Source organism: Perognathus longimembris, chromosome 26, assembly GCF_023159225.1.
Source record: "Perognathus longimembris pacificus isolate PPM17 chromosome 26, ASM2315922v1, whole genome shotgun sequence".
NCBI lineage: Eukaryota > Metazoa > Chordata > Mammalia > Rodentia > Heteromyidae > Perognathus > Perognathus longimembris.
In genome coordinates, this window is record NC_063186.1 from 5,469,192 (window position 1) to 5,496,941 (window position 27,750).

Consider the following 27,750-nt stretch of genomic DNA (forward strand, 5'->3'; position numbering starts at 1 on the left):
GGACTCTTAGCCCAGAGAGGCCGAATTCATGCCAGGCCGCCGACTTTCCACACTGTAAAAATAAGCGCGTGGACACTTGTTACAACAGTTAACAGAAAAACGAGTAGACCTGGTGTGTTTATTTGGAGAAGCCCTAAGGTGTGCAATTCAATCTCTCCTTCCGTGAAACTTGACATTGTACCTCATAAGAGACAGACAGACCTGGACCGACCCCGGCCGCGCCCGAGCCGGGCCCACATCCGGGACCTCGTCGTTATCCCCGCCCCCCGCCCGGCGCCGGCGACGTCACTTCCGCCGGAAGGAGCCCCTGGCGCGAAAGTCGGTTCTCGCGCTGCGCCACTTCCGGGTTCTTGGGCGTCTCGGTCCGTACTGGGGGCGCCCGCCGCAGGGGGGGGGGGACGGGGGCTGGGGCTGCGGGGGGCGGTGGCCAGGCTGGCGCCCGACTCCAGCTACCGTCCTGCGGCCCGCGCGCCCCCCGAGACGCCGCCCGGGGATCCCCCCCAGGTTCCACCGGGGTGAGTGACGGGCCTCCGGGACGGGGGGTAACCGGCCCTCCCGCTGCCGGGGCCGCGGCGCTCGGGCCCGGGAGGGGTGGAGGTAGTGAAGTGGGCTCAAGACCTCGGCCTCCCACCCCTGGGAGGGGGGGAAAACCGGGGCGCCGGGCACCCTGGGATAGGGGTGAAGTGGGTTCAAGACCTCGGCCTCCCGCTGGGGGACGCGGGGGAACCCCGGGATGGGGGGTGGAGCCCCGCAGGACACCCAGGCCCTGAGCGGGGCGGGCGGGGGGGGGGGAGGGTGTGCTCCAAGACGCAGGCCTCACTCACCCTGGGACCTGGGGCACGGGACGGGGGCGGCCACCTAGGCTCCCGGCTGAGAGTTGAGGTGCAGGGGCATCGAGGCTCTGGGGTGGAGGTACAGTCATTTTTATATTTAAAGTCTCTGTACCTGGGGATAGGCCGACCCTACTGGGCCCTGGGGTACTGGCATCCGCAGATGCTATGTATTCCTAAGCTGGGGTACTGGCATCCGCAGATGCTATGTATTCCTAAACCAAGTGCCGTTGACCCATTCTCCCCCCCCCACCCACCCATTTACTCCTCGGATGAGATTTAATTCAGAGGCATTCTTTTTCTTTCTTTCCTTTCCACAGTTCGGAAATGTCTAGAAATGGCCAAGAACCGTTTTTTGTAAAGTTTTTAAAGTCTTCAGCCAATTCTGAATGTTTTTTTAAAGCTCTGGAGGTAAGAATAATGTCCTGAGTACTTTGCCTTGTTTTTCAGGTGTTTTTGTTTTTAATGGCTGGGCTTTTTGTGTTAGAAATTGACATTTTCTGACAGGCACCGGTGGCTTATGCCTTCAATCCTTATTTGCTACTCAGGAAACCTAGATAGCAGGAAAGTCTGTGAGACTCTCTTAATTAAAATCACCAAAAAGCCAGAAGTGGAACTGTAGATCAGTGGTTGAGCGCCAGCTCTGAATGAAAAAAAAACTAAGGGACAGTGCTCAGGCTATGAGTTCAAGCACCAGGGGCAAGGAGAGGGGATGGGGGGTGGGGAATGCTGAGATTACAAATACGCACCACCGGGCTGGGAATATGGCCTAGTGGCAAGAGTGCTTGCCCTGTATACATGAAGCCTTGGGTTCGATTCCCCAGCACCACATATATAGAAAACGGCCAGAAGTGGTGCTGTGGCTCAGGTGGCAGAGTGCTAGCCTTGAGCAAAAAGAAGCCAGGGACAGTGCTCAGGCCCTGAGTCCAAGGCCCAGGACTGGCCAAAAAAAAACCCAAAAAACAAATATGCACCACCATGCTCGGCTCTGACCAGTTCTTGAAAATTGTTGTATGCTTCCCAGATTGCTCCTTAATGTATTAAACAACAAAAAACTGAATCAGTCCTACTTCAGTCCTCTTTGGTTAAAACGATTTTTCCCTGTGCCTAGTTTAATATGAGATAATAGAAGATCATGGGCCCTCGAATTGACAGAACCTACATTATAAGCAAGATTTTCAGTTTACATTGAAGCAGTTGCAACAAATTTTAACTTTAAGGAAAGTTAGTTTCTTTAAATGCATATTGCATCTCCATGCTCTAATACTTGGAATACATCACAGGTCAGAGCAAGCAACTGATTCTCCTCTCTTAGCAGCAGGAAATTAACCAGAATGAGATAAATGAGAAAACAGAATATGCTCTAGGATGCTAAGTGTATTTTTCCAGTGGGTGAGGGGAGAGAAAGTAAAACAGTTTTAAGGAGCTCCAGAGAGTATATGTCAGAAGAAAGAAATGGGAAGGCTACAACTTGATCTGAATGGGCTCTGTGGTGAAGATATTTAAGTTAACTAGAGGAAGGCGGTGGTTGGGTGGGTATCTGGATCTGGAGAAGATGTTGGCAGAAGGAGAGGCCGTATCCAGGGTCCTGGGAAGTTAGTGTGGCCATGGTATGTATGGTCAGTAAGGGAGGGGGTAAGAATATTTAGGGGTGCTTCTGAGAGTAAAAGGGAAGAGGCCATACAAAGCACGCTAGCACTTGAGTCATTCCCCAAGTTCTTTTTTCCTGCCAGTCCTGAGGCTTGAACCTGCTGAAGGGCCTGGGCGCCGTACCTGAGTTCTTTCTGCTCAAGGCTAGCGGTTTCCCTCTTTAAGCCACAGCTCCACTTGCAGCTTTTTCTGTGACTAATTGGAGATTGGGGTCTCATGCACTTTGGAACCGCCATCCTCAGATCTCAGCCTCAGGCATGAGCCAAGTTTTCTCACTACCTTTTCCCCAGTTACCTTGAACTTGAGATCTTTCCCCTCTGCGGGATTGCAGGCCTGTGCTACCATGCCTAACTCCGTTAGAAGGTTTGAACACAAGTAACATCTGATTTAGGTTTTATAAAGATGACTAAGCAATGTGTGGAGAATATCTCTTCACAAGTGTTAAGAGGAAGGAGGAAACCATTGAGCATCTTTTGCAGTGGTCTTGGTGAGAGGAGTGTCTTGCTTTCAATAAGGAAAAGACTGGTTTAAAGATTGATTTTGAATTGATTTTGAAGAGTTGATAGGACTCAACTCATTTCTGGTGTGTTGTTTTGTTTTTTTCAGTCAATAAAGGAATTCCAATCAGAAGAATATCTTCAGATTATTACAGAAGAAGAGGCAATAAAGATGAAGGAGAATGACAGGTCACTTTATATCTGTGACCCTTTTAGTGGCCCTGTTTTTGATCATCTTAAAAAGGTTTGCTAACTTCTAGTATGTTCATTCAGTAGTCTTTGCTATTTGGGGGAAGAGGGTGTAGTTTTTGCTTGTAAATCCTGAAGTATTATTCATATTCTGAATACATCGAGTCCTCTGATCTGGGAGGCCAGACTAATGTTTTGTTTTGCCAATATCAGCATTTGAACTTAAGTACTCAGGCTTGCTGGACTTCTTTTTTTTTTTTTTGGCCAGTCCTGGGCCTTGGACTCAGGGCCTGAGCACTGTCCCTGGCTTCTTCCCGCTCAAGGCTAGCACTCTGCCACTTGAGTCACAGCACCACCTCTGGCCATTTTCTATATATGTGGTGCTGGGGAATTGAACCCCGGGCCTCATGTATACGGGGCAAGCACTCTTGCCACTAGGCCATATCCCCAGCCCTTGCTGGACTTCTTTGCTCAGCTGGAGCTCTTTCACTTGAGCCAGCACTCCCCCAGCCTGGCTCTTTGCTGGTTATTTTGGAGATGGAGTCTCACAGGCTTTTTTTCCTGGGCTGTTCTTCAATCATGATCCTTCAGATCTCAGTCTCCTGAGTAGCTAGGATCACAGGCGTGAGCCATTGGCTTGGCAGTGGTGTTTTGAAAAGGCTGATGTGCATGTTATTAGTGAATTGGTGAATGTTATTGTAAAGAAACGCTTTAGTGTTGAATTTTATTGTATTTAAACTCAGATTGCAGGAGAATAGGGAGGAATTAATAGAGTAGGAAAAGACTTGATCAATTCCTGTCTATTCTGTGGAGTGTGGAATTTTAGTACCTCTGCCTTGTATAGGACCTGAACATTTGGAGGAAGTGTTTCAGGGATTAGCATTTCGATATGCCATTGAGCCATTTCACTTCTTTTTGTTGATTCTAGTGTTCTGGTTCATTACTTTCTGGTGTCTGGACAGGAGAAAAGCATTGAAATAAATAACCTGGGAAACTGGGAATGTGGCTTAGCGGTAGAGTGCTTGCTTAGCATGCACAAAGTCCTGGGTTTGATTCCTTATTACTACATAAGCAGAAAGAGCCGGAAGTGGCGCTGCAAGTGGCTTATGTGGTAGAGTGCTGGCCTTGAACAAAAGAAGCTTAGGGACAGTGCCCAGGCCCTGAGTTCGAGCCCCAGGATGGCCCCCCCAAAAAATAAATAAACTGGTTGTAATTCCATCTAGATTACAGAAAGGTGATTCTTATTTGAAGGAGAAGAGAGCACGGTGGAGTGGGTAGATTCTGAATCTGTACTATTCCTGGAAGGTCTATGCCCACTGTGCCACGGGCACTGTTGGTTTTATCTTCCTTTTGGAAATGCTGGCATCAAGAATGATGGCATCAGAATCTCATGGACCTGTGGCCAGGAGTAGGAACCTATGTCAGCCGTGTTGGGGTTACTTTTTAGTTTGGCCCAAGTATCCCGGAGTAGAGTAAAACTTCAAGGGTCAGTGCAAGTGAAGCCCTTTTTATCTATGTTAAGAATTTGACATGCCTCCTAGGCAAGAGCTCCACCCCCAAGCCATACCCCTGATCTGGACAGGGCTTCTTTTGAGTGTAGACTACAAGTTTGTGGTTCTTTCTTATAGAGATTGAGGTGAAAGTATTTTGAACCCAAGTGAACATAGTGTGTAGGCCAGTACATCTTTTTGTGACATGCTGGGATTCTTAGTGGGGGTAGGAGGCGCTCAGTGTAGTCTCTTTACCTTCCAAGAAGCTCCACTGATGGTTGTTTCAGTGGAAAATACACACGGATGTTTCCCAACCACCGCAGCATAAGATGACTGTCAGAGCTATTGCTCATGTCACATCAGACTTTTGATGAGTTTTGCATGAGGCCATTGTGAAAGCTATTTCTTTTGATGATGATGTATTGTTATTATTTGTTTTGGTTTGTGTATGTTTCCCATATGCTGTATTTGAGAAATTAATGGTCTTCCCCCTACCCCCCGCCCTCAACATTTTGGTTAGTTTTCTACAATACTTGTCAACTTCTGTAAATAATTGTGAATACTTCCAAAAATAGTTCTGTGCAGATAGTGGTTTTCTCCTTCACTTACTAGAACCTCTTCTCTCGGTAGCTTGGCTGTAGAATCGTTGGCCCTCAGGTAGTCCTGTTTTGTATGCGCCACCAGCAGTGCGTCCCAAGAGCTGAATATCCTGTCTACAACATGGTTTTGTCTGACGTAACTGTATCTTGTACAAGCCTGGAGAAAGACAAGAGGGTAAGAGTTGGGAAGAGTCTGCCTGTGGGTTTAGAGATCTGTTACCACACTTGATTTTTTTTCCCCACTATGTAGTGTGTAGGATGTAATGTGAAAGACCCTTGCACAAAGTGTTCATGAGTTAATTTGGTTTTTTTTTTGTTTTGTTGGTTTTTTTGCTCCGGGGCTTGGCTCAGGGCCTGAGCACTGTCCCTGGCTTCTTTTTGCTCAAGGCTAGCACTCTATCACTTGAGCCACAGCGCCACTTCTGGCTTTTTCTATATATGTGGTGCTGAGGAATCGAACCCAGGGCTTCATGTATGGGAGGCAAGCACTCTACGACTAGGCCATATTCCCAGCCTCATTATTAAAATTTATATATTTTTATTTATTTATTTTTTGCCAGTCCTGGTGCTTGGACTCAGGGCCTGAGCACTATCCCTGGCTTCCTTTTGCTCAAGGCTAGCACTCTGCCACTTGAGCCACAGCGCCACTTCTGGCCGTTTCCCATATATGTGGTGCTGAGGAATCGAATCCAGGGCTTCAAGTATACAAGGGCAAGCGCTCTTGCCACTAAGCCATATTCCCAGCCCCTAAAATTTATATACAACAATCAAGAGTGTGTCTTTTAAGTAACTTGAATGTAAAAGAATCCATTTAGTTGAAACTCAATTTTCCCTCTGTAGTGAACTTTGTTTTTGAATCACATTTTTCCAGCCAAGATGGTAATAATGCACTCTTCCATTTGTTTTTGTAATAGTCAGAACGGAACTCAGCCTTGGGAAAGCACTACCTCTGCTCTTAGTGATTTTGAGGTGGGGTCTTGCTGTGTGGCATAGGCTGATCTTTGCGATTGTCTCGCCTCACCTTCGCAAGTGGATAGTCTATAAAAAGATTCTAAGGAGAGCTATATGAACTTTTATTTGTATATACTTAAGATACAAGTTTTATATATCTATAATATATACAGTATATTATATCTGTTATATAGTTCTCTTAGCTTTGTGTATTTGTGTGTACAGGTTCTGGGAGTTTGAACTCAGGGCTGAGCACTCTTCCTGAGTTATTTTTACTCAGAGCTAGCACTTTCCCATTTGAACCACATCTCTGCTTCCAGCTTTTTGGTAGTTAATTGGAGATAAGAGTCTCACAGAGTTTTCTACTTGAGCTGGCTTTGAACCTCTATCCACACAGGTCTCAGCTTCCTGAGATCTAGCATTTCAGGTGTAAGCCACCAGTACCCAGCTAGCTTTCATTGTTTTAAATAATACAGTCTTGCTTTTTGCCCAGGCTAGCCTGATTCCTGATCCTCTTATATAATCACATGCCATCTTACCAGCTTGCTATTGGCTGAAATCTTTAAGTCTCAACCTCCTGAATAACTAGGATTACAGGTGTGAGCCACCATGCCCAGCTTAACTATAACATATACATAACATGTAATTTACTACTATTTTTTGTTCATGTGGTACTGAGGAATTGAACAGGGCTTTATGCACGCTAAGCAAGCACTCGGCTACAAAGCCACACCCCCAGTGCTATAACTTATATTTTAAAAATAGATAATATGTACAAAAACATTACAAAATACATAATATTTAAAAACATAATCATAGGAACAACATGGTTGAATAAATTTGTAGCATTGAAAGTAATTAGTAATTTTGGCTCTACAGTAACACAGTTGGAGGAACGTGTCTCCTAACACAAGCTTAGATGTCGCGAGACCATAGAACCTCAGGACACGCTATTGTACATCATCTTGTCTGTTGACCAGAGCACCGTGTGTGTGCGTTTAGGAAAATGGTTATTTTTAAATTTATAATCCATAGTTATCTTCCAAAAGATGATTTAACTTGATGATCCTGAGAAACACTTGTCTAAACATGTTATCAACGAGGGAAGAGGCTTGTGGGCTGTGGTCTAAGAGGAGCCATTGTTTTCTTTGGTATTGACATTCTTTTGGACTACAGGAAGAAGTTCATAAATACGTGCAGATGATGGGCGGACAAGTGTACAGAGACCTCAACATATCAGTAACTCACCTCATTGCTGGAGAAGTGGGAAGCAAAAAGTACTTAGTTGCTGCCAACCTAAAGAAACCTATATTGCTTTCTTCTTGGATAAGAACCCTGTGGGAGAAGTCACAGGAGAAGTAAGACAGACATTGATGTGTCTTTTGAGATTTGAAGAAATGATGCATCCAGTTACTATGGCAGACTCCGGGTTTTCCTAGGGGAGGCTTGGTGGTGTATGGTCTTTGGGTTTGTTATTCAGACACAAAAACGGATCGTTACTCTTTCTCCAGTGGAAACAGAAGAGCAAAAAAAAACCAGTCTATGAAAGCTCAGTATCAGGGTATAAGTCCACAGGGAGAGTGGCTGTGGGCTTAGCACTAGCTAGAAGGAAAATGCTTTGACAATAAAATTGTTTTCAGTGTACACATGTGTAAAATAATTGAGGAAGTCAGTTTGGCAACCGCGGCTCTACTGTTACATCATCCTTCAGTGCGGTGCCCCTGTGTTGAGATGGAGAATAACAGCCATGGGTAAGCCATGCTAACAGCAGTGAGCGTGGGTGAGATGGAATGGCTCAGTCAGCGTCAGCGGAGGGGCGGGCACCCAGACTGAGGAGACCCTGGGTTGCGGCTCTGGGCCTGGGCTAGGCGGCAGGTGTAGGTAGAGCAAGCCAGCCTCCTCCCTCCCTCCCATGGAGCTTAGAGTGTACTTCCGGGGCACCTGAGGGTTTCCCTGGAATCAGATTTGCATTTGTAAGTACAGACACTATTGCATCTTAAAGTCCATTCCATACTAGGCAACCAAAGAGCCATAGGGCTGTTAGTAGAGATTCAGGCTTCTTTTCGAGCATGTGCCACTTTGACTAGCAGGGGCTTAGAGTAATAAAATAGGTCTTTCTCTTTTAATACAGTATTTTTGAGAAACTAGCAGAAACATGCATTAGACACTAGGTGTTGAGGTACATGGGCCATCCGTGCAGCTCTGAATGTTAGCCAATCTCCTTTTCTTAACCATAACACTAAATCCTTACATGGGGAAAGCAGTAGCGACGTTGCTTTGTCATTATGTGTCTGGCTCACTGAAGACTGGCCCATTTAATGCGCTCACTCTTCCTCCTTTCTCCCCTAGCAAGATAGCTAGGCATACTGAGGTCAACCTAGAGGACTTCCGGTGTCCTATTTTCCTTGGTTGCGTCGTCTGTGTGACGGGACTGGGTGGCGCCGACAGGAAGGAGATCCAGCAGCTCACCGTGAAGCATGGCGGCCAGTACATGGGGCAGCTGAAAATGAACGAATGCACACACCTCCTAGTCAAAGAACCGAAAGGTGAAACACGTTTGTAAAGGCAGCATGCTGTCTCCTCGTGTTGCGCGTGTGAACCATTGTGAGACAGTGTGTCATTAACTGGCTTTTGCCTTTGGTTTCTCGCCCCTCAAATGTTAAGATCATTTGGGTCACAGTAGAGCAATTGCATGACCACCTACTCTAGTGTTTGTGTGGGTTGTTCTGTTGTAAACTTGGTCCAGGTAGATGGTGACAAGAAAGCAGGTGTTCAAACTTGACAATTTCTGCATTTGTGTGTCATTAAACCACAGGACAGAAGTATGAGTGCGCTAGGAAGTGGAATGTGCACTGTGTGACCCTGCAGTGGTTTTTTGACAGCGTGGAGAAAGGCTTTTGTCAGGATGAGACTATGTACAAGATAGAGCCTGTACTGGCAGACAGGAGCGGGCCCAACACCTCCACTCCCACCGGCCCCGTCAGCACGTCCCAGAGTAAGTCCCATCCCCCACACTGCCCCTGATGGTCCACTGGAGTCTCACGGTTGAGCCTCTACGCTCAAGGCGAGCGCTCTACCACTTGAGCCACAGCACCACTTCTGGCTTTTTCTGTGTATGTGGTACTGAGAAATCAAATTTCTTGCATGCTAGGCAAGCACACTCTACCACTAAGCCACATTCCCAGCCACATTTTTTTTTTAAACTAGCATTCAAGAAATTTCCTCCCCTCCCCTGTTTTATTCTTTGTGGCACCACTTTTATTATCTGTGTAAACAGGTCTCTAAGCTGTCTATTCTTTTTCTCAGAACTTCCCCCCTACCCCCGCCCCTCAGTTGTGGGGCTTGTACTCAGGACCTGGGCACTGTCTCTGCACTCTTTTGCTCAAGGCAAGCATTCTGCCACATTGAGCTATAGCTATAGCCAGTGCCATTTCTGTTTTTTGAGTGGTTATTAGGAGATAAGATTCTCACAAAGACTTTGCTGCCTGGGCTGGCTTTGAGCTGTGATTCTCAGATCTCAACCTTCTGAGTAGCTAGGATAACAGTTGTGAGCCACCAGTGCCCAGCAATCAGATCAGTCTTGCAACAGTACTACTTCAAAGAATGTTTTTGCTATTAAGGCTTTTTGTTTATGTGTGCATGTGTGCATGCCAGTGCCCATCCTAGTCCCAGGTTTTGCTTGTGGCCACAAGCAGAAGGCCTTTTTTTTTTTTTTTTTTTTGCCAGTCCTGGGGCTTAGACTCAGGGCCTGAGCACTGTCCCTGGCTTCTTTTTGCTCAAGGCTAGCACTCTGCCACTTGGGCCATTTTCTATATATGCGGTGCTGGGGAATTGAACCCAGGGCTCCATGTATACGAGACAAGCGCTCTTGCCACTAGGCCATGTTCCTAGCCCTAGTCCCAGGTTTTGAACTAAGGACCTGAGCGCTGTCTCTGAGCTTTTTTGCTCAAAGCTAGCACTCTACCACTTGAGCCACAGTTTCATTTCCAGAATTTTTGGTGGTTTTTGGACATAGAGTCCCAGGGACATTTTCTGCCCTGGCTGGCTGCAAACTGTGATCCTCAAATCTCATCCTCCTGAGTAGCTAGGATTGTAGGGATGAGCCACTGCCCTACAGCTATATTTCTCATTCCACAAGATAGGAGCCTTAATTATATAATTGTTTCTCATACTTGGCCACCAAGTTTTCAGTTAAAAAGAAAATTCTGGCTGGTGCCAGAATGGGTGCCATGCCCAACAAAAAAAAACACGATTTCTGAATCTTTAGAAATTGTTCGTACCCCTTTGGTTGCGAGAAAAGTCAATTTATATACAAACACTTATTACCATGTTGTTCGTTTTATCTCCACGAATTTATACCTGTTTTCCTTTACTTTCTACCTCTGTAGTTCAAGCTCTTTCCAATGTCAGCCATATTTCCCACATAAGCGGAAGTTACATCAATGAGTCGATATGCAGTTCCGCCCTCAGCAGCAAGTTGGACTCTACGGCGGAGAACCTAGACAACCTGGATATCAGCGCCTTCCAGGCCCCCGAAGATCTGTTGGATGGCTGCCGGGTAGGTCTCAGGCCCAGTGAGCCAGTGAGACTGGCGTTGAGCCCCCTCCCGGCGCGGCCTGCTGCCGGGTTAATGCACTCTGTTATTTGGAAAAATAACCTAAAACGAAAAGGCCATGAGGGGTGTGGTTCAAGGGGTAGAACACTTGCCTCTACCGAGTTCCAGTCCCTGAGTTCAAACCACACTACTGAAAAACAGAAAAGGAAAATGGGCAAAATCCCTTGGCCCTTGTCCTCCTAAAAATGATCAGCCGGTTATGGGAAGCATTTTGTGTGACCCCTGACCCTACTTGTGACTTAATTGCCCCTCCCAGGGAGGAGAGGGTTATGTGGTTCTGGTCTTTACATAGATTTGTCGTACTGTATCCCTTAGAGCTTAGACGGGGCACCAGTTCCCCCTTCACAGTGAGCTGTAAGTTACTACTACACACTGCACTCAGCTCCTTCGTCAGAATCCACGCTTACGCTTGGGGTGACATTATAAGCACACACGGAGGCCGGAATTTTCTCCTTGCAGATCTACGTTTGTGGTTTTAGTGGCCGAAAGCTCGACAAACTGAGAAAACTGGTGAACAGTGGAGGCGGCATCCGCTTTAATCAGCTTAACGAAGATGTAACTCACGTCATCCTGGGAGACCACGATGACGAGCTGAAGCAGTTTTGGAGCAGATCATCTCACAGGTTCTTGTCAGTTTTCATTGAGAGCAGTTTGTTAGCGCTGCGTGTGTGTGTGTGTGTGTGTGTGCGTGCGTGCGTGCGTGCGCGTGCGTGCGCATGCCGGGGAGGACGGCCTGGCCCGCGTAGCTCAGGCTGACTGTGCTGTGGTCGTAGGCCTCACGTCGTGGGAGCCAGCTGGCTGCTGGAGTGCTTCAGCAAAGGCTGTCTGCTTCCCGAGGAGCCGCACGTGCACGCGCACTACCAGCCTGCAGTCGAGATCGCGGTGGCAAACCAGCCTGCCAGCAAAGCAGCTCCTCCCACCAAGAGCGGCAGCGTCTCTGCGCCCCACGCCGCCCCGCTGGAGGCGCCCGGGCCGGCGGACGAGGACCTGCTGTCCCAGTACGCAAGCAATGACTCCACCATAGGTGAGGGTGCCCGCGGGCCGGCCCTGCCCGGCCTCGGCTGCTGAGTTCCCTCGCGGATCTGTGCTGGGCGGGCCAGGCGTCAGGCTCCGAGCCCTCGAGTCTCCCTTCCTGCAGCTGGCTCCACGATGGCCTGCTGCGTGCATGGCCTTGCGTTGTTCTGTGCCTCCGCGGTGGGCACCTGCCTGTGTGCTGGGCAGCCTCGGGTGGCGCCCCCGTGGTTGGATCCCTACGCTAAGGGAGCCGCCGAAGCCCGAGAACAGCCTTTCTTGTCCTGTGTGGTGTGGGTAAACCCCAGCTGCAAAAGCTAGTGCCCTGGTCCCTCACACGTAGGCAGCAGAGCCAGCAGCACAGACACACAGACACGAGGGAGGCGGGCTGACGGACCCCAGAGCCTTCTGCGTGCCAGGCCGGCGTGCTGCCCCAGACAATGCCTCAGCCTCTCCTGTTTTTCACTCGTTCTCAACAGTGTCACTGCACACCTCTGCCTGGGCTGGCCGCAAACGGCCCATCCTGCTGCTGCAGCCTCCCCATTCGTTGGGTTGGCGGACTCATGCCACCATGCCTCACTCAGCCGTTATCTTTTTGGAGATAGTAGATGGTCCCCTCTTCCCCTCGTTGTCTTTAACTCTCATTTCGTACTTAAATGTACACAATGAGGAAGCCACGGTTCATTTTGTCTTTGAGATTTTTCTGAGATTGCTATCCTTTCCAAACCTGTCGCCTAATCAGGTTCACCTGTTCAATGAATTGTTTAATGATTTTTTTTTCCAGTCCTGGGGCTTGAACTCAGGGCCTGAGCACCGTCCCTGGCTTCTTCCCGCTCAAGGCTAGCCCTCTGCCACTTGAGCCACAGCGCCACTTCTGGCTTTTTCTATATATGTGGTGCTGAGGAATCGAACCCAGGGCCTCATGTATACACGGCCAGCACGCTACCACCAGGCCATATCCCCAGCCCCTCTAATGGAGTTTTAGTTCCCAGAGGTTCTTTGAGTAGTCTTGCTCCTGTCGCCCTGGTGGGGGTGATAGGCCTCCCACCAACCCGGCCTCCACGCTTGGCAACTTGAGGAAGCGATTCGAGCTGTGACCACTACACCCTGCAGCTCGGGGCCTCAGGCCGCAGTTCCAGCGACTCAGCTCCCACGCCGGGGAGGGGGGGAGGGGCTGCGCCTCTTCTCCATTTCTCCCTACTTTGCCCTCTCGTGCTCTGTAAACCCTTGCTACACTTGAGAAAAAAGTTTTAAAAACCAGCTTTTAAGTTGAAACATTAAATGTTGCAGCATCCAGCCAGGCGTCGGCGGCTCGCGCCTGCAGTCCTCGCTGCTTGGAGGCCGAGAGCTGAGAATCCCAGTTGGAAGCCAGCACAGGCAGGAAAGTGTGAGACCCTTACCTCCAGCTAACCAGAGCAAGCCAGGCGTGGAGCTGTGGTCGAGGGCCAGCCTAGAGTGGAAGCCAAGGGCAGAGAGCCCGGCGCTTGAGTGTTACACGCGCAGCACACGCGCCCTTCCAGCACAGCGTCAGAAGGGTTTTAAAAACCTACTCACATTGTCCTTTTAGCATTAATTGACTATTGCTTGTTGCATGTTAGACTATTTTAGTGTCATTTATTGTTTTACAGACACTTTTCTTTTTACCCATCAGCTACACGTATCTTAAAATGAGACTGTTGAGACAATTTGCTTATTATTGACCAGTTATTCTCTTAAGAAATTTACATCGAGGCCTGGTGGTGCCACCGCTATAAGAAACATTTTAGGAACTTTTAGAGATAACCATAACTCTGTTACTGTGAAGGTTTGACGTGACGGCTTTGCCGCTTGGACCTGTTAACTCTTAACGTTTTCTCATTTCTGTCATGAACGATCCACACGAGTTTTGGAATCCAGACCCCCTGGAGCCCTGGTTTTCAGCTAGTTGGGGTGTCTCCTAGGGTGGGGGTGCGGTGGTCCTTCATCGATGAGGACCACGGGGCGGAGAGCATTCCTGGTAACCCCATCCCTCCTTCCTTGTGCGCACTGAAGCCTTCGTTTTGTAAATAGCACAATTATTAACCCCGCATTCCCTTTACATCTTGGCTAGGAACTGAGCAGTAAAGCACTGTAAGATGAACTGTGGTCAACCCTGCTTTCTCTTCCAGTTCTGGCGAAGGAGCCCGGAGCGTCGGCGTGTGCGGCCGGGCCCTGTACGGGCCCCGTTCCCGGGGATCCCCTGAGTGACTCCACTCACATCTCCCTGGCCCGCAGCCCCTGCCTTCCCGACCCCCCCACGAGCGCCGAGGGCTTGTTCGCACGGAAGAGCTTCCTGATTCTGGGCTTCAGCGACGAGATCCAGTGTCACATCGCAAACATCGTGAGAGAGCACGCCGGGAAGGTGGCTCCCCCGGGGAGCAGGGCCGTGGCCGACTACGCCGTCGTCCCGCTCCTGGGCTGCGAAGTGGAGGCCACCGTGGGAGACGTGGTCACCAACACGTGGCTGGTGAGGCCCGGCCGGGGCGGGGCGCCGCTTCGGCTTAGGGTGCCGCTCTGTGAAACTCCGGGGTTATTTTTATTGCGCAGCACTGGGGATTTGTTTTCCAGTAATAAATATTGTTAAGCGCCATTGAAAACGTATAGGGACTGAATATACCCATTTACACTAAAGTAAAATTCCTCCTCACTGACACAAGTTGCTGCTACTATACCATGTACCGTTGTGAGCCGCTGTCAGGGGGTTATGGATGGGGGGGGGGTTGGTCTCAGATTGCCTTCATTGTTTCTCTTGTTCTTACAGGTCACCTGTATAGACTATCAGACCTTAGTTGATCCCAAGACCAATCCACTCTTCACGCCGGTTCTGGTGATGGCGGGCACGACTCCTTTGCAGAACTGTGTCATTTCATTCAGCCAGTGTGTTGGTGCAGAGAAAGATTCTTTGATATTCTTAGCGAATCGCCTTGGAGCGAGGTAGGTCGTGTTTTCAGGGCTCCTGCGGTCCCTGTGTATTGGTTTTGGCTTCCGGGAAAGTGTTGTCCTTGGCATTTGGTCAGCGATACGTACTGCATGGTGTGGGGTGCCCTCTCCGCCTGTGTGGGTGGGGGCTCAGCAACAGGGTTGTCGGGGGCTGTACTAGAGGGGTGTCTGGCAGACTCAAGACTGCAGGCTTTTGACGCCCCACTGGCTTGTGGGGCTGATGGCGGGTGGGCTGTCGCTGAACTGCAGGTCTAAGCACCGTGCACGTCTCTCATTGTACATCTGTTGGTTCTGCTGTTTTAGCCAGAAATGCAAGTGGTAAGCAGGAACCATGCCTATCCGTGAAACCAGATGTACCTGAGTTTACGTCCACAACTGGGGACTGCAACCCAGTCCCCAGTTGAATTGTGAGATGGTGGTCAATGTGGAAAAAAAAGGTGGGGGCGGGGGGACTGTTGCATCAGTAAACGTAACTGAAATGGGCCGCGTGCCAGTGGCTCCCGCCTGTCATCCTCGCTACTCGGGAGGCCGAGATCTGAGGATCGCGGGTTGAAGCCAGCCAGGGCAGGAAAGTCCCTGAGACTCATCTCCAATAAACTCCTCAGAAAAGCTGGAAATGGCGCGGTGGCTCAACTGGTAGAGCGCTCACCTTGAGCACAAGCAGCCCAGGAACAGCGCTCAAGCCCCACAGATTGAACCCCAAGCCTCTCAGGTGCTAAGCAAGCACTGTGCCACTTGAGTCAAGAACCCAGCCCTTTGTATTTTGCTTTTTTTTTTCCCCTGAAGATTTACAAGCCAGTTTTAATAACTCTTCGCTCAATGAAACCCTAAAAGCATTGTAGGCTTAGAAGTAGTTACCCGTCCCAGCAGTAATGAACCTCGGTGCCCGGGTCATCTCGAAATGGCATTTCCCACTAAAACCAAAGCTGGACGCGATGGTGACTCTACCCACGTTTTCCTGAACTTGAGTGAGTCTAAGCACAGTGTTGTACAGGAAAGCTTGTTCTTAGCTTGCTGACTAACTGCGTGCGTGTCAGCGTTGGCTTTTCTCTACCTGCCAATTTCAGCGTCCAGGAATACTTCGTTCGCAAACCCAATGCGAAGAAAGGCATGCTGGCCAGCACGCACCTCGTGCTCAAGGACGCGGCGGGCTCCAAGTACGAGGCTTCCAAGAAGTGGGCTTTGCCGGCGGTCACCATCGCTTGGCTGCTGGAGTCGGCGAGGACGGGGCGGAGAGCGGACGAAAGCCAGTTCCTCATCGACAGTGCGCCCAGAGGAGGTCGGTCGTCCGTGTCTCATCCTCCTCTTCCTGGCGCCTGAGGTCGGGTGCCGGGCCGGTGGAGGGCAGGCCCATCCTCTGCGCTCCGCATTGGCGGCCATGCGCCGGGTGCACCAGAGGTGGTCTTAGTTTGTGTTGGCCTGCACACTCGGGGGTTACGGGGAGCTGGAACTCGGGTGTGGGGGGCGAGAGCTCGCACCCCCACCCCGTGCTTTACTGTGGGGCTCCGCTTGACGCGCCGTGGCCGCCTCTCTGGGGCTGCACGCTCCGCTGGGGCGGCGCTCTCTCCCGGGACGGCCTCCGCCCTCCCGCGGTCCCCGTCCCAGCTCAGCTGGCCGCTCTTGGGCCTCTGCGGGCTGCGCGCCCTGTCTTCTGAACTGGGTGGTCTCTGCACGGGCCGCTGGGCTGGGCGTGGGGTGCTCACGTAGGAATTGTGGGGAAAGGTGGGCAGTGGGGGGGGGCATGTATACCCCCCGATGATGAGGAGCTGGGGGGAGGGCAAAGTTAGTGTGAGAACACACGAGGGCTACTACCCAGACAGACAGACAGCGGACGGATGACAGTTTACAGTGGAGGCAGAAGTGAGTTTAGCTCCTGTCAGAATTTCACTAAGAACTCTCCAGAACTTGACTGCATTTAACTGGAGGACATGTAATTGGGAATATAGCTTTGTTTATTAAAGTGTTCCTGAAGAAGCTGGGTACCAGTGGCTCACGCCTGACTCCTAGCTGCTTAGTAGGGAGACCGGAAGCCCCCAGTTCACCTGCGAAAGGCAGCAAGTGGAGATTAGCCTAAGTAGAGCACGAGCTGTGAGTGAAAAGGCTCATCAAGAGCTGTGGAGGCCCCGGGTTCAAATCTCACAGAGCATAGCTGAGCCCGTGGAAACTACTAGCATACAAAAGCAGCACTTGTTATGAACCTTTTAGGGGAAGAGGTGAATATTAGTGGCTCACCTGTTTCTTTTCATTTAAAATCTCTAGAGCAAAGACTGGCAAATGGACTAACAAACGGGGTGCATTGTCCGGCACCGCCGGGCACGGTGGGGGAGACCCACAGAAAACCCACGGTGTCGCCCTTGGACATGAACCGCTTCCAGAGCAAGGCTTTCCAAGCCGTGGTGCAGCAGCACGCCGGCCAGGTTCCGGCCTGCTCGCCGGGGGGACAGCTGCTGCAGAAGGAGCCGTCCCTCCACCTGGACACGCCCTCCAAGTTCCTCTCCAAGGACAAGCTCTTCAAGCCTTCCTTTGATGTGAAGGTCAGGGTATAGACAGTAACACCCCACCTCCTGCCCACCCGCGGACCCTCACAGGTCCCAAGGCAGCCGTTCCTAGACGGCAGCCTGGGTCAGCATTGCCCTTCCTAACTCAGCATCACCTCTAGAGACCACTTGAACTTTTCCAGAGAGATGGGAAGCAGGTGTACGGTGTTGAGTCCCAGTCTGTCCCCAGAGGCAGAGGGATACCGAATTAGCTGGAGAGCACGATACTATACTTGGGCCAGGCACTGGTGGCTCATGCCTGTAATCCTAGCTACTTAGGAGGCTGAGCTCCAACGATGACAGTTTGATTTCAGCCTGGGCAAGAAAGTCTATGGAGACTCTTCTCTCCAGTTACCTACCAGAAATGGAAGTGTCCCTGTGGTCAAAGTGGTAGAGCGCTTGCCTTGAGAAGAAAAGTTCAGGGACCGAGCCCAGGCCCCTGAGTTCAAGCCCCATGACCCACGACCAAAATAATGTTTAGTTGCTTTGTGGGAAACCAGTAAGGGGTGAGCTGTTGTCCTTTAATTCTGAGATGTCATCTCTTTCCTCATTTTCCCTGTTGGCTTCTCTGCTTATTTTCTACTCTCCCTCCCTCTGCCCCGTGCCCCCCTCGCCTCCTCCCTCCCCTCTTCTCCCTGGACATAGGACGCACTGGAAGCCTTGGAAACCCCAGGAGGCCCTAGCCAGCACAAAAGGAAACTGAGTACCCCACTGTCCGAGGTCATTGTCAGGAGCTTGAAACTTGCTTTGGCAAATAGCTCTCGAAACACTGACCTTTCTGCCAGCCCTCAACTGAAGGAGGCCCAAGCAGGGAAGGTAGGCTTTGTTCTTTTTTTTTTTTTTTTGCCCCAGTCCTGGGGCTTGAACTCAGGGCCCATGCTCTGTCCCTGAGCTTCTCTTTGCTCAAGGCTAGCTCTCCACCACTTGAGCCACAGCGCCACCTCCAGCCTTTTCTGTGTCTGTGGTGCTGAGGAATAGAACCCAGGGCTTTGTGCCTGCTAGGCAAGCGCTCTACCACTGAGCCACATTCTCAGCCCGGCTTGTTGTCTTTTAAGTGCATGTTTTGACCTAATAGCTTTTCAACAGTAATGGCTGACGTGCTTCTTCTGTGTCCAGGAAGAGGCTGCGAAGCCGCTTGTCAATGTTGTGGTCTGTGTCAGCAAGAAGCTGGGGAAGAAGCAGAGCGAGCTCAACGGGCTCGCCGCCTCTCTTGGAGCGGATTACAGGTACCTGTGCCTCTCTGCGCCCTGCGGTGCTCTCTTGCATGGTCCCGCCCACAAAGCCAGCCACACTTTAGTTCACTAGGGACACGCTGATGATGGCCTTTCAACTCTGTTGGTTTGGCTTTTTGTGAGTACTAGAGTTAAAACTCAGGACCTCTAGGCTGCTCACGCCACCATCTGACCACATCTCCAGCCCAGCCTTTTGTGATTAGGTAGAGATGGAGTATTTTCTAGCTGGGTGCTGGTGGCTCACACCTGTGATTCTAGCTACTTAGGAGGCTGAGATCTGAGGATTGTGGTTCAAAACCAGCCTGGGCAGGAAAGTCTCTGAGACTCTTTATCTCCAATGAATCACAGAAAAAGCTGGGGAAGTGGTAGACACTAGCCTTGAGCAAAAGCCGTTCAGGGACAGCAGCTAGGCCCTGAGTTCAAGTCTCAGGACTATGGGGGGGGGGGTACAAGGGTACTTCTCTGAAAAGCCTAGCTAACTTTTAAACTACGATCTTCCAGATCTCAGCTTTCTAAGTAGCTAGAATCACAGACACGCATGATCCAGAATAAGCGTGAGTGTTGGGGTCATATCTGGTTTGTCCTGGATACTCTTGGGCAGATTACTTAACCATGCTCTTTAGCCTTACCTACAAAATACATGTAGCAATACTAGTGTTTTGCGATTTTTGTTTCGATGAGGAGTGAAGGAGAGAGATGACGTTACAGTTTATCATTGGACCTGGAGGGCCAGCCCCTAGAGGGAAGCTTTATTAGGCCCTAGGCCGCGTTTAATTAACCTGAGAGTACTTTTGTTTGTATGATACACGTGCTCAAAGGAGCAGTTCAGAAAGGCAGAGTAGTGTTACAGAGTGTCTTCTTTTCGGTGGAGGTCCGCGTTCTGTGGGAGTCACTGGTTCTGAACTGACACCTCCCCTTCCTCTCCCCTCCCACCCCCGTCTCACATGGCGGCTGCAGGTGGAGTTTCGACGAGACTGTGACTCACTTCATCTACCAAGGCCGGTCACACGACACGAATCGCGAGTACAAGGCTGTGCGGGAGCGGGGCGTGCACGTGGTCTCGGAGCACTGGCTGCTGGAGGTGGGGTGCTTCTCCCTCCCTCCTCCGTTCCTTGGGGGGCAGTGGCGCTCGCGGACCCCCCTTGGTGATGCTGCTGGCTGGGCTGGCTGGTTGAGGCAGATGTGGCCTGCAGGACTGCACGTTTCAGCCCGAGTGCTCCAGCCCTGCTTCGTGGCACTCTCGGTTCTTGTTTTGTTTTCCTTTCAGGGGGGGTACTGGGCATTGAACTCAGGGCCTTGGCCTTCGCTTTATTAGGCAGGCACTATACCACTTGCACCACGCTCGTGCCTCCTCTGCGATGGCTTGTTAATCACGGTATAGACAGGGCCGGGCGGAGTGGCTCGTGCCTGTACACAGCTCCTTGCGAGGCGGAGATCAGGACGGTAGCGCAAGGCCAGACAGCACAAATGCACTGAGGTCTCACCTCAGCCACTGGCCGGGCGGGGCGTCTTGCGCCTCTTCTCGCGGTGCTGCGGGAGGCCTAGTAGAAGGGGCCGGCCCTGGCCCCTTCTGAAAAATAACACAAGGCTGGGGTGGCTCTGGTGGCAGAGTTCCTGCCTCGCACTTGCTGGGCGCCCTGCGCCCAAACCTGCCCACAGCATAACCTGGGCGCTGGCGCAGAGCACGCACCTTGGGCAAAGCACTGGGCCTTCCGCACGAGGGCGGGTTTGTGCATGGCGGACGTGCGGCCTGCGGCTGCTGCAGCTCAGGCGTCCTGTGGCTGTGTTGCAGTGTGCCCAAGAGGGCAAGCGGCTCCCAGAGTCGCTGTACCCACACACGTACAACCCCAAGATGAGCCTGGACATCAGCGCCCCTCAAGACAGCCGGCCCTGCAATGGCCGCGTGCCCTCAGCCCCGTCTGCAGCCCAGCAGGATGAGGTAGGAACCCTGCTGTGTCCCCGCCCCGCGCTCCAGGGTCACCTGCCCCACAGGTCACAGGCTCACAGACATGACAGCGCGTCCTCCCCCTCCCCCTCTCCACAGCCAGATCGCTCCCCCGTGGAAGAAAGCGACGGGGGCACCGCAGCCACCACTGATAAAGAGCCGGCCCCCGCGGGCGAGCACGCGGATCTGAAAGGAGGTAAAGCACGGGGCATTTGCAAGCAGAGTTTGTGCTCCTTGCTGTCGGGTCGAAGACAGCGTCCATCCCCCTGCTGCTAAATACTCGCCCAGCACCCTAAGAGCCCATTCCGTGCCGCGCCCATGGCTCACGCCTGTCATCCTAGCTACTCAGGAGGCTGAGAGCTGAGGGTCACGGTTCAAAGCCAGCCTCGGCAGGACTGTCATGAACCACCAAAAAAGCTGGCAGTGGAGCTGGAGCTGTGGTTCTGTTCGGGTGGTAGAGAGCTGACCTTGTCCAGGGGGGCAGCATTTCAAGGGTGCTCCTTTTTCTGAGCACTAGGTTTCCACAGAGGCCCCAGGCCTCCACTAACCCCTGGTGAGCAACTGTGCTGCCTCCTTCCATTCACTCAGACAGATCAGGTTGTGGGCTGCTTCCTGAGGCAAGAGGTGCGAGTTCGAAGCTCACCTGGGTTGTAGCAAGGAACAAGGAAAAGGGGATGGGAGTCCCTTCACCTGGTGTGTGTCTGTTTCAAGTTCTGACGCAGACCCTGGAGATGCGCGAGAACTTCCAGAAGCAGCTGCAGGAGATCATGTCTGCAACCTCCTTAGCGAAGCCGCAGGTGCACAGGGCCTCCCTGTCGCTAAGCGGCTGCCAGAGCGCCAGCTCCACCCCCGACACCATGCGCTGCATGCGCCGGAGCCGCAGCCGCGTCCTGGAGGCGCTGAGGTGCGTGGCCGCCAGAGAGGCAGAACGGGTGGCCGCGTCATGAGGTAGAAGGTGTTAAATGTCAGGGCCCAAACATGCATCCTATTCCCATGGTCCGTATCCTATGCCACCGTTCTGTGTCGCGGTGGCGGCCTGGCCGGCTGGGGTCCCCTTCCCGTCCTCCAGGCTCCTGGGGAATTGGAAGCCCACACAAGGCTGCCCGGCCCTGTCAGGCAGCAGCCTGGGAGGGACGTGGGATTCCTCCTTTGTTGCCTCCCCTAAGAGACGAGCGCTTACGGTCCATCTCACCTGACGGGAAGTGGATTCAGCGGCCGCCAGACCCCACTCGTTGAAACAGTTAGCGAGACTCTCACCCAAGAGCTGGGTGTGGCAGTGCAGTGCATCCACCCCTCACCCTGCTGTGTGGGAGGCTTGACTAGGAGGACCCCAAAGAACAAGTGCGCTATATACAGCGCACTTCCCAGCTGGGCGCTGGCGGCTCGTGTCCACAGTGCTAGCTATTCTGAGATCTGAAGATGGTGGTGGGGAGCCAGCCAGGGCAGGAAAGTCCATGGGACTTTATACCAGTCCTGGGGCCTGAACTCGGCCTGCTCACCATACCTGACCTTTCTGCTCCAGGCAGTTGCTCTTACCACTGAGCAACACCCGTACTATTTTCTGGAGTTAAGGTCTCAGCCTCCTGACTAGTTATAGGATTATGGTAGAGCACTAACTGTGGGCAAAGAAGCTCAAGGACAGCGCTCCACCTGAGTTCAGGTCCTGGAACCGCCCCCCACCTCCACACCCCCAAAAATGCACTTCACTAGATACATTACATGGCGATTCTGCCAGAGCGCGGGAAAGTTTGGCCAGTGGGGCCCAAAAGGAAGACAAGGAGGCAACCTGCACAGCTGGTCCCGCGTAGGGCTCCGAGGGTGACCGCTTTCCCTGTGGAGTGTGGGCTGCGTGGACGTTCAGTTCACGTCGATTTAAATTCCTGGGGAAAACAATGTGCAGAGAAACATTTGCGTAGTCTGCTGCTGCCGCCTCCTCCGTGCTGGCTGTCGGGGGTTGGGGGGTTGCTCGCCTTCCCGTCTGTGCTGGCCGTCCCGTCCGTCTGTCCTGTGCCGCCTCCTGGCTGCGGCTGCGTGTTTTGAGCGAGTCCCCTCTCCGCAGGCAGTCTCGCCAGAGCGAGCCCGACGTGAACACGGAGCCCTCCCAGAGCGAGCAGATCATCTGGGACGACCCCACGGCCCGGGAGGAGCGCGCCAGGCTGGCCAGCAGCCTGCGGTGGCCCGGCTGCCCCACGCCGCACGCCAGCAGCGTGGACAAGTTGGAGTTGGTCGAGCAGGAGCCTGGGCACGAGGCAGACGTCACTGAGCCGGGTAATGAGGGCCGCGCACTGGCTTGCCGGCCTTGGGTATGCTGACCTTGTGCAGGGTCCACGCAAATGCGCGTTGGTGTTAAACTTGAAATGTAGGACGAGACTTTTGTGGACGTGGCTTTCTCGGCCCCAGGGAATCTTGGCCTTTTCTGTGAGCTTTCTTTTCCCCCTGGTTCTGAATGCTGCCCAGTTCAGCCTTGAGCAAAAAGGAATTCTGGGTTGTCTCTTCTCTTGGAGCTCCGTGATGCAAGAACACAGTGCCTTCTGTCTCCGTGGCTCCTCCCTGTGCCGAGCAGACAGGATGGCCAGCACCTCACGAGCGTGGAAACGGTTGGGGAAAGCTCATTTGTCATGCTGATTGCACTTAGATTGCGGAGCTGCATGGCTCATTCCACCTTGGACAGGATTCCCCGGTTTGGGTCTCGTCTTGCTTTGAGCCTCACACCGCAGCCTTTTGTCTCCTCAGCTGTCTCCGACCCTGGACGCACCTCTGTGATCCAAGCGCACAAAGCTGTGATCTCTGACGAAGTAGAGTTTCCAACCACAGGCAAATGCGAGGCTCATCTGATCCCAACGCCCGAGGCCCCCAGCATCGCCTTCCCCCTGGCCAACCCTCCTGTGGCTCCACACCCGAAAGAAAAGGTTTGTTGGCCAGTGCCGGCGGCTCCCGCCTGTCATGCTAGCTACAGATCACAGTTCAAAGCCAGCCCAGGAAGTCCTTGAAACTCTTTCCTGAAGAAGAGCTGTGGCTCGGTGGTAGAGTAGCCTTGAACAGAAGAGCTCAGGGACAAGGCCGAGCCCCAAGTGGAAGGCCCAGGTCCTGCACGCGTATGCGCGCGCACACGGGTAGTTGCAGTGGTGATACGGCCTTGATGTAGAAATGCGTTCGTGTCCACACAGATTAGGAAAAATGCACATTCGTCAGCAGTGTATTAGGTCAGTATTTAGCAATTCAGAAGAGTGGGGAAGAGTCACTGAAAAATACCTGCCCCCCTAAAAACCTTCTTTACTGCCCCCCTAAAAACACCTGCTGTTCTGTTGCAGATGTTCACAGTGGAGGAGACAGATGGAGACCCCAGGAAGCAGTACATATTCCAGCTGTCCTCTCTGAACCCCCAAGAGCGCATTGACTACTATCATCTCATCGAAGAGCTAGGTACCGGGACTTGACTGCCCCTCATGCGGCGTTTGAGTGCAGAAGCCAAGAGCGGGGAGGGGAGAGCCAATGACCCCTGGCCTGCAGTTAAAGAGGGAGGGGTGTGGTGCGGCCTCTTTCCTCCCCAGGCGGGTCGGTGATCGAGACGCAGTGCTTCGACCCCAGCTGCACGCACATCATCGTGGGGCACCCGCTGCGCAACGAGAAGTTCCTGGCCTCCATGGCCGCCGGCAAGTGGGTTCTCCATCGCTCCTTCATGGAAGCCTGCAGGACCGCGGGGCACTTTGTGCAGGTGCGGCCTCCTCCGCCTCCCCCCCCCCCACCTCTGCCTTCCTGTCTTGGCCACCTCCCCTTTTCTCACGCGTGTCTGCAGTCACGGTTCCGGGCCTCTCGTCTGCGCCTCCTGCCGGCCAAGGCTGTGACAGGCCTTGCTGGGGTTGTTTTTTTGCCAGTCCTGGGGCTTGGACTCAGGGCCTGAGCACTGTCCCTGGCTTCTTCCCGCTCAAGGCTAGCACTCTGCCTCTTGAGCCACAGCGCCACTTCTGGCCGTTTTCTGTATATGTGGTGCTGGGGAGTCGAACCCAGGGCCTCATGTATACGAGGCGAGCGCTCCATCACTAGGCCACCTTCATAGAAGTCAAAGGTCCTCCGTTCTCGCGCGAGACCGAGTGGTGCTGGCAGCGTGGCGCGGCGCGGCTCAGGTCCGTTTGCCCCGCAGGAGGAGGACTACGAGTGGGGGAGCAGCGGCATCCTCGACGCCGTGGGCAGCGTCACGGAGCAGCAGCGGAGGCTGGCCCGCGCGGCCGTGCGCTGGAGGAAGGCCATCCAGGACAGGCAGCGGGCGGGCGGCACCGAGGTGCGCACGGGCGAGCTGGGGGGGGCGGCACCGAGGTGCGCACGGGCGAGCTGGGGGGGGCGGCACCGGGCGCAGGTCTCACCGTGGCCCAAGCCACAGGACGCGCTTGCAGCGGCCGCTTCCTTCAGCGCGCGCCTCCTGTGCCTCCGCAGGGCGCGTTCAGCGGGTGGAAGGTCATCCTGCACGTGGAGCACTCCCGGGAAGCGGGCTTCAAACGCCTGCTCCAGTCCGGGGGAGCGAAGGTGAGGGTCTCCCGGGCAGCGGGGGGAGGGGGACGGGAGGGGACAGCCACCCTGCCCTCGTGTGACACAGCTACACCGCGCCCTCCTTGCTCCCCACTAGGTGCTGTGCGGCCACGCGGCTTCCTTATTTAAAGAGGCCACGCATCTCTTCTCTGACTTGCACAAGCGGAAGGCTGAGGGCTCGGGCGTGGACGTGGCCGAGGCCGCCGCCCAGGACGTGCGCTGCTTGCGGACCGAGTACATCGCCGACTACCTCATGCAGGTCGGTGCCTCCCACCCGGGCCGCTGGGCTTCTTGTGTGACTCGAGGGGCGGGGGCAGCTCAGCCTGCCAGTCCGCCTCAAGTGCAAGTGTGAGGCTTTGACACACACGTGAGGAGCCATGAACCCCTTGCACTACCTAAGCATCTTCTCAGCTCGTGACTGACTGTAAGTTTCTAGAAACTTCCCTAGGATAGGAGAGCAGGGATGAGACTGGTGAGCCGGACTGCCTGGTGCAATGAACACGGTCCTGGGTTTAGAACCAGCCCGGCCAGGAGACAAGTGCTCACACCTCGGGGAAAGCGCCTGCTAATAACAGTGCGTGCGAGGACCTAGGAATACCCTCCCGCCTTTTTTTTATTTCCTGCCAGTCCTGGGGCCTGAGCACTGTCCCTGGCTTCTTTGTGCTCAAGGCTAGCACTCTACCTCTTGAGCCACAGCGCCACTTCTGGCTTTTCCTGTATGTGGTGCTGAGGAATCGAACCCAGGGCTTTGTGTCTGCTAGGCCAGCGCTCTGCCACTGAGCCTCACTCCCAGCCCCTCCTTGAATTTTTTCTGGATCACATCTGCATCTATAATCCTAGCTACCCACGAGGACGAGATCTGAAATCGAGGTTCAAAGGCAGCCTGGACAAACACTAAGAAACACTCTCCAGCTAACTAGCAAAAAGCCGGAAGTGGAGTGTGGTGCAAGGGGAAGAGCCCTAGCCTTGAGTGGAAAAGCCAAGGTCCCAGTGCTGGCCACACAAAGGCAGCAGAATGTGAAGTCACGCTTACTTTGTTCTGTTTGTCCGCACAGGAATCCCCTCCTCGTATAGAACATTACCGCCTGCCCGAAGCCGCCTCGCATCTTCAGAATAGACCTGGAGCCGGAACATCAGAGAAGAGAAAAGCTCCAGATGAAGTAGAGAAAAACAAGCCTAAACGGCCCAGATAGAGTACACTGGGCGTGCCGTTACCTGTTTTAAAGTCTCAATATTTTATATACATGTATATATATGCTCGTTACTATGATGGATTTGTGTGTAGTGTAATGACTGCAGCTGAAAATTCGATCGCCTTAATAAAATTGCAAATCACAGATGGGCTGGCGGTTGGTGGAGCTCATTATGAAGAACGTTTGCCTCTCATCCATGGGACCTGGCCAGGGTCCCGGCCTGGGCAAAGCAAGCGCCTCAGCAGAATTGCTATCTATGTGCACTGCCCACCCTGCAGGGGGCTTTCTGGAGCCTAGAACTTCTACACCAGTGATGGATTGCCTCACGGTCCTCCCTGGGAATTTACTGTCACCTCTAGCAGGAGCCTGAGCCAAGGGGACTGAGGAAGCGGCTGGGTTCGGCCATGTGTATTTACGTAACTGCACAAACCACCGTGCCGGTTGCCAAGTGTGGGCACCACGCACACAGTGCAATATTTAGACAAAATAGTGACTCAGTAAGATGCGTTCAGTGAGCTGCTGAAGCAACAGAAAATGCCAAGCTTCTCTTGATTAGGCTTAAGGACAGAAGCAGCGGACGGGCTCGTGGCCTTTCCTGTCCGCTAGCTCACGTTGCTGCAGGCCCCAGGGGGAATGTCAGGACAGACCGGCAACGCGTTCACTTCCTCATACGGACCGCATCCGAAAAACAGGAGAGATGGAAAGAGAGGGGAGAAACTGGTCACCAGTGGCTACTCAGGAGGCTGAGATCTGAGGATCGCAGTTCAAAGCCAGCCTAGGCAAGAAAGGTCCATGAAAGACAATGTCCAGTGAACCACTAAAAAACCCAAACTGGAAGTGGCGCTGTTGGCTCAAGTGGTAGAGCCCTAGCCTGAGCTGAAGAGCTCGGGGACAGCGTCCAGGCCCAGAGTTCAAGCCCCATGACCAAAAACAAAAGAGCGGAGAAGGGGAGAGGAGGGAGGAGGAGACACAAATAGGACAGAGGAAGGGGAGGACAGGAGAAGCCGGGCACCAGCGCCTCAATGCCTGTCACCCTAGCAGGAAGCTGATGGGAGGATGTGATTCAAAGCCAGCAGGCAAGTCCACGAGACTCGCATCTCCAGTGAACCAGCAGTGGTGCTGTGGCTCGCTAGCTTTGAGCTGAAGAGCTCAAGGACAGCACCAGAGTTCAAGCCCCGTGACCAAAAAAAGGAGGTGGGGGGAGATAAGAGACAGGCGGAGAGATGAGAGCCATGGAGAAACAGGAGACGAGGAGACAGACGCCCTGGGGCACTCACCTGGAAGGAGGGTGCCAAGGCCTGCTGGGCCACTGCAGGGAAGGATGGGGTGCCCGGTGCCTTCTAGCCTCCCCCCATCCGTGTGCTGATGGCGGCAGGGAGGTGCTGCCTTGCCCGCCTGGGAGCCGTCCGCAAGGCAGCGCTAGAAACGGACAAGACGCTGGCGTGAGTGAAATGGGGCTCACGTGGCAGGTCCCCCGCCACAGGGCTGCCTCCCCAAGCCCCGTCAGTCCCTCCCATGACGTGGAGGCT

General features: G+C 53.0%; 1 protein-coding gene across 1 annotated transcript; it reads left to right on the forward strand.

The window, feature by feature from the left end:
• The first annotated feature begins 306 nt into the window (after positions 1–306).
• Topbp1 (DNA topoisomerase II binding protein 1) lies at positions 307–26,365 on the forward strand. Its single transcript, XM_048334987.1, has 28 exons — positions 307–515; positions 1,151–1,241; positions 3,087–3,221; positions 5,287–5,430; positions 7,383–7,564; positions 8,556–8,752; positions 9,022–9,201; positions 10,595–10,764; positions 11,281–11,444; positions 11,595–11,845; positions 13,980–14,317; positions 14,612–14,784; positions 15,858–16,069; positions 17,050–17,324; positions 17,973–18,143; positions 18,444–18,553; positions 19,517–19,640; positions 20,352–20,498; positions 20,604–20,700; positions 21,216–21,408; positions 22,564–22,772; positions 23,238–23,413; positions 23,816–23,927; positions 24,056–24,219; positions 24,646–24,783; positions 24,936–25,025; positions 25,126–25,287; positions 26,084–26,365. The coding sequence occupies exons 2-28, from the start codon at positions 1,158–1,160 to the stop codon at positions 26,219–26,221; spliced, it is 4,536 nt and encodes a 1,511-aa protein (XP_048190944.1). The 5' UTR covers positions 307–515; positions 1,151–1,157; the 3' UTR covers positions 26,222–26,365.
• The last annotated feature ends 1,385 nt before the right edge of the window (positions 26,366–27,750 follow it).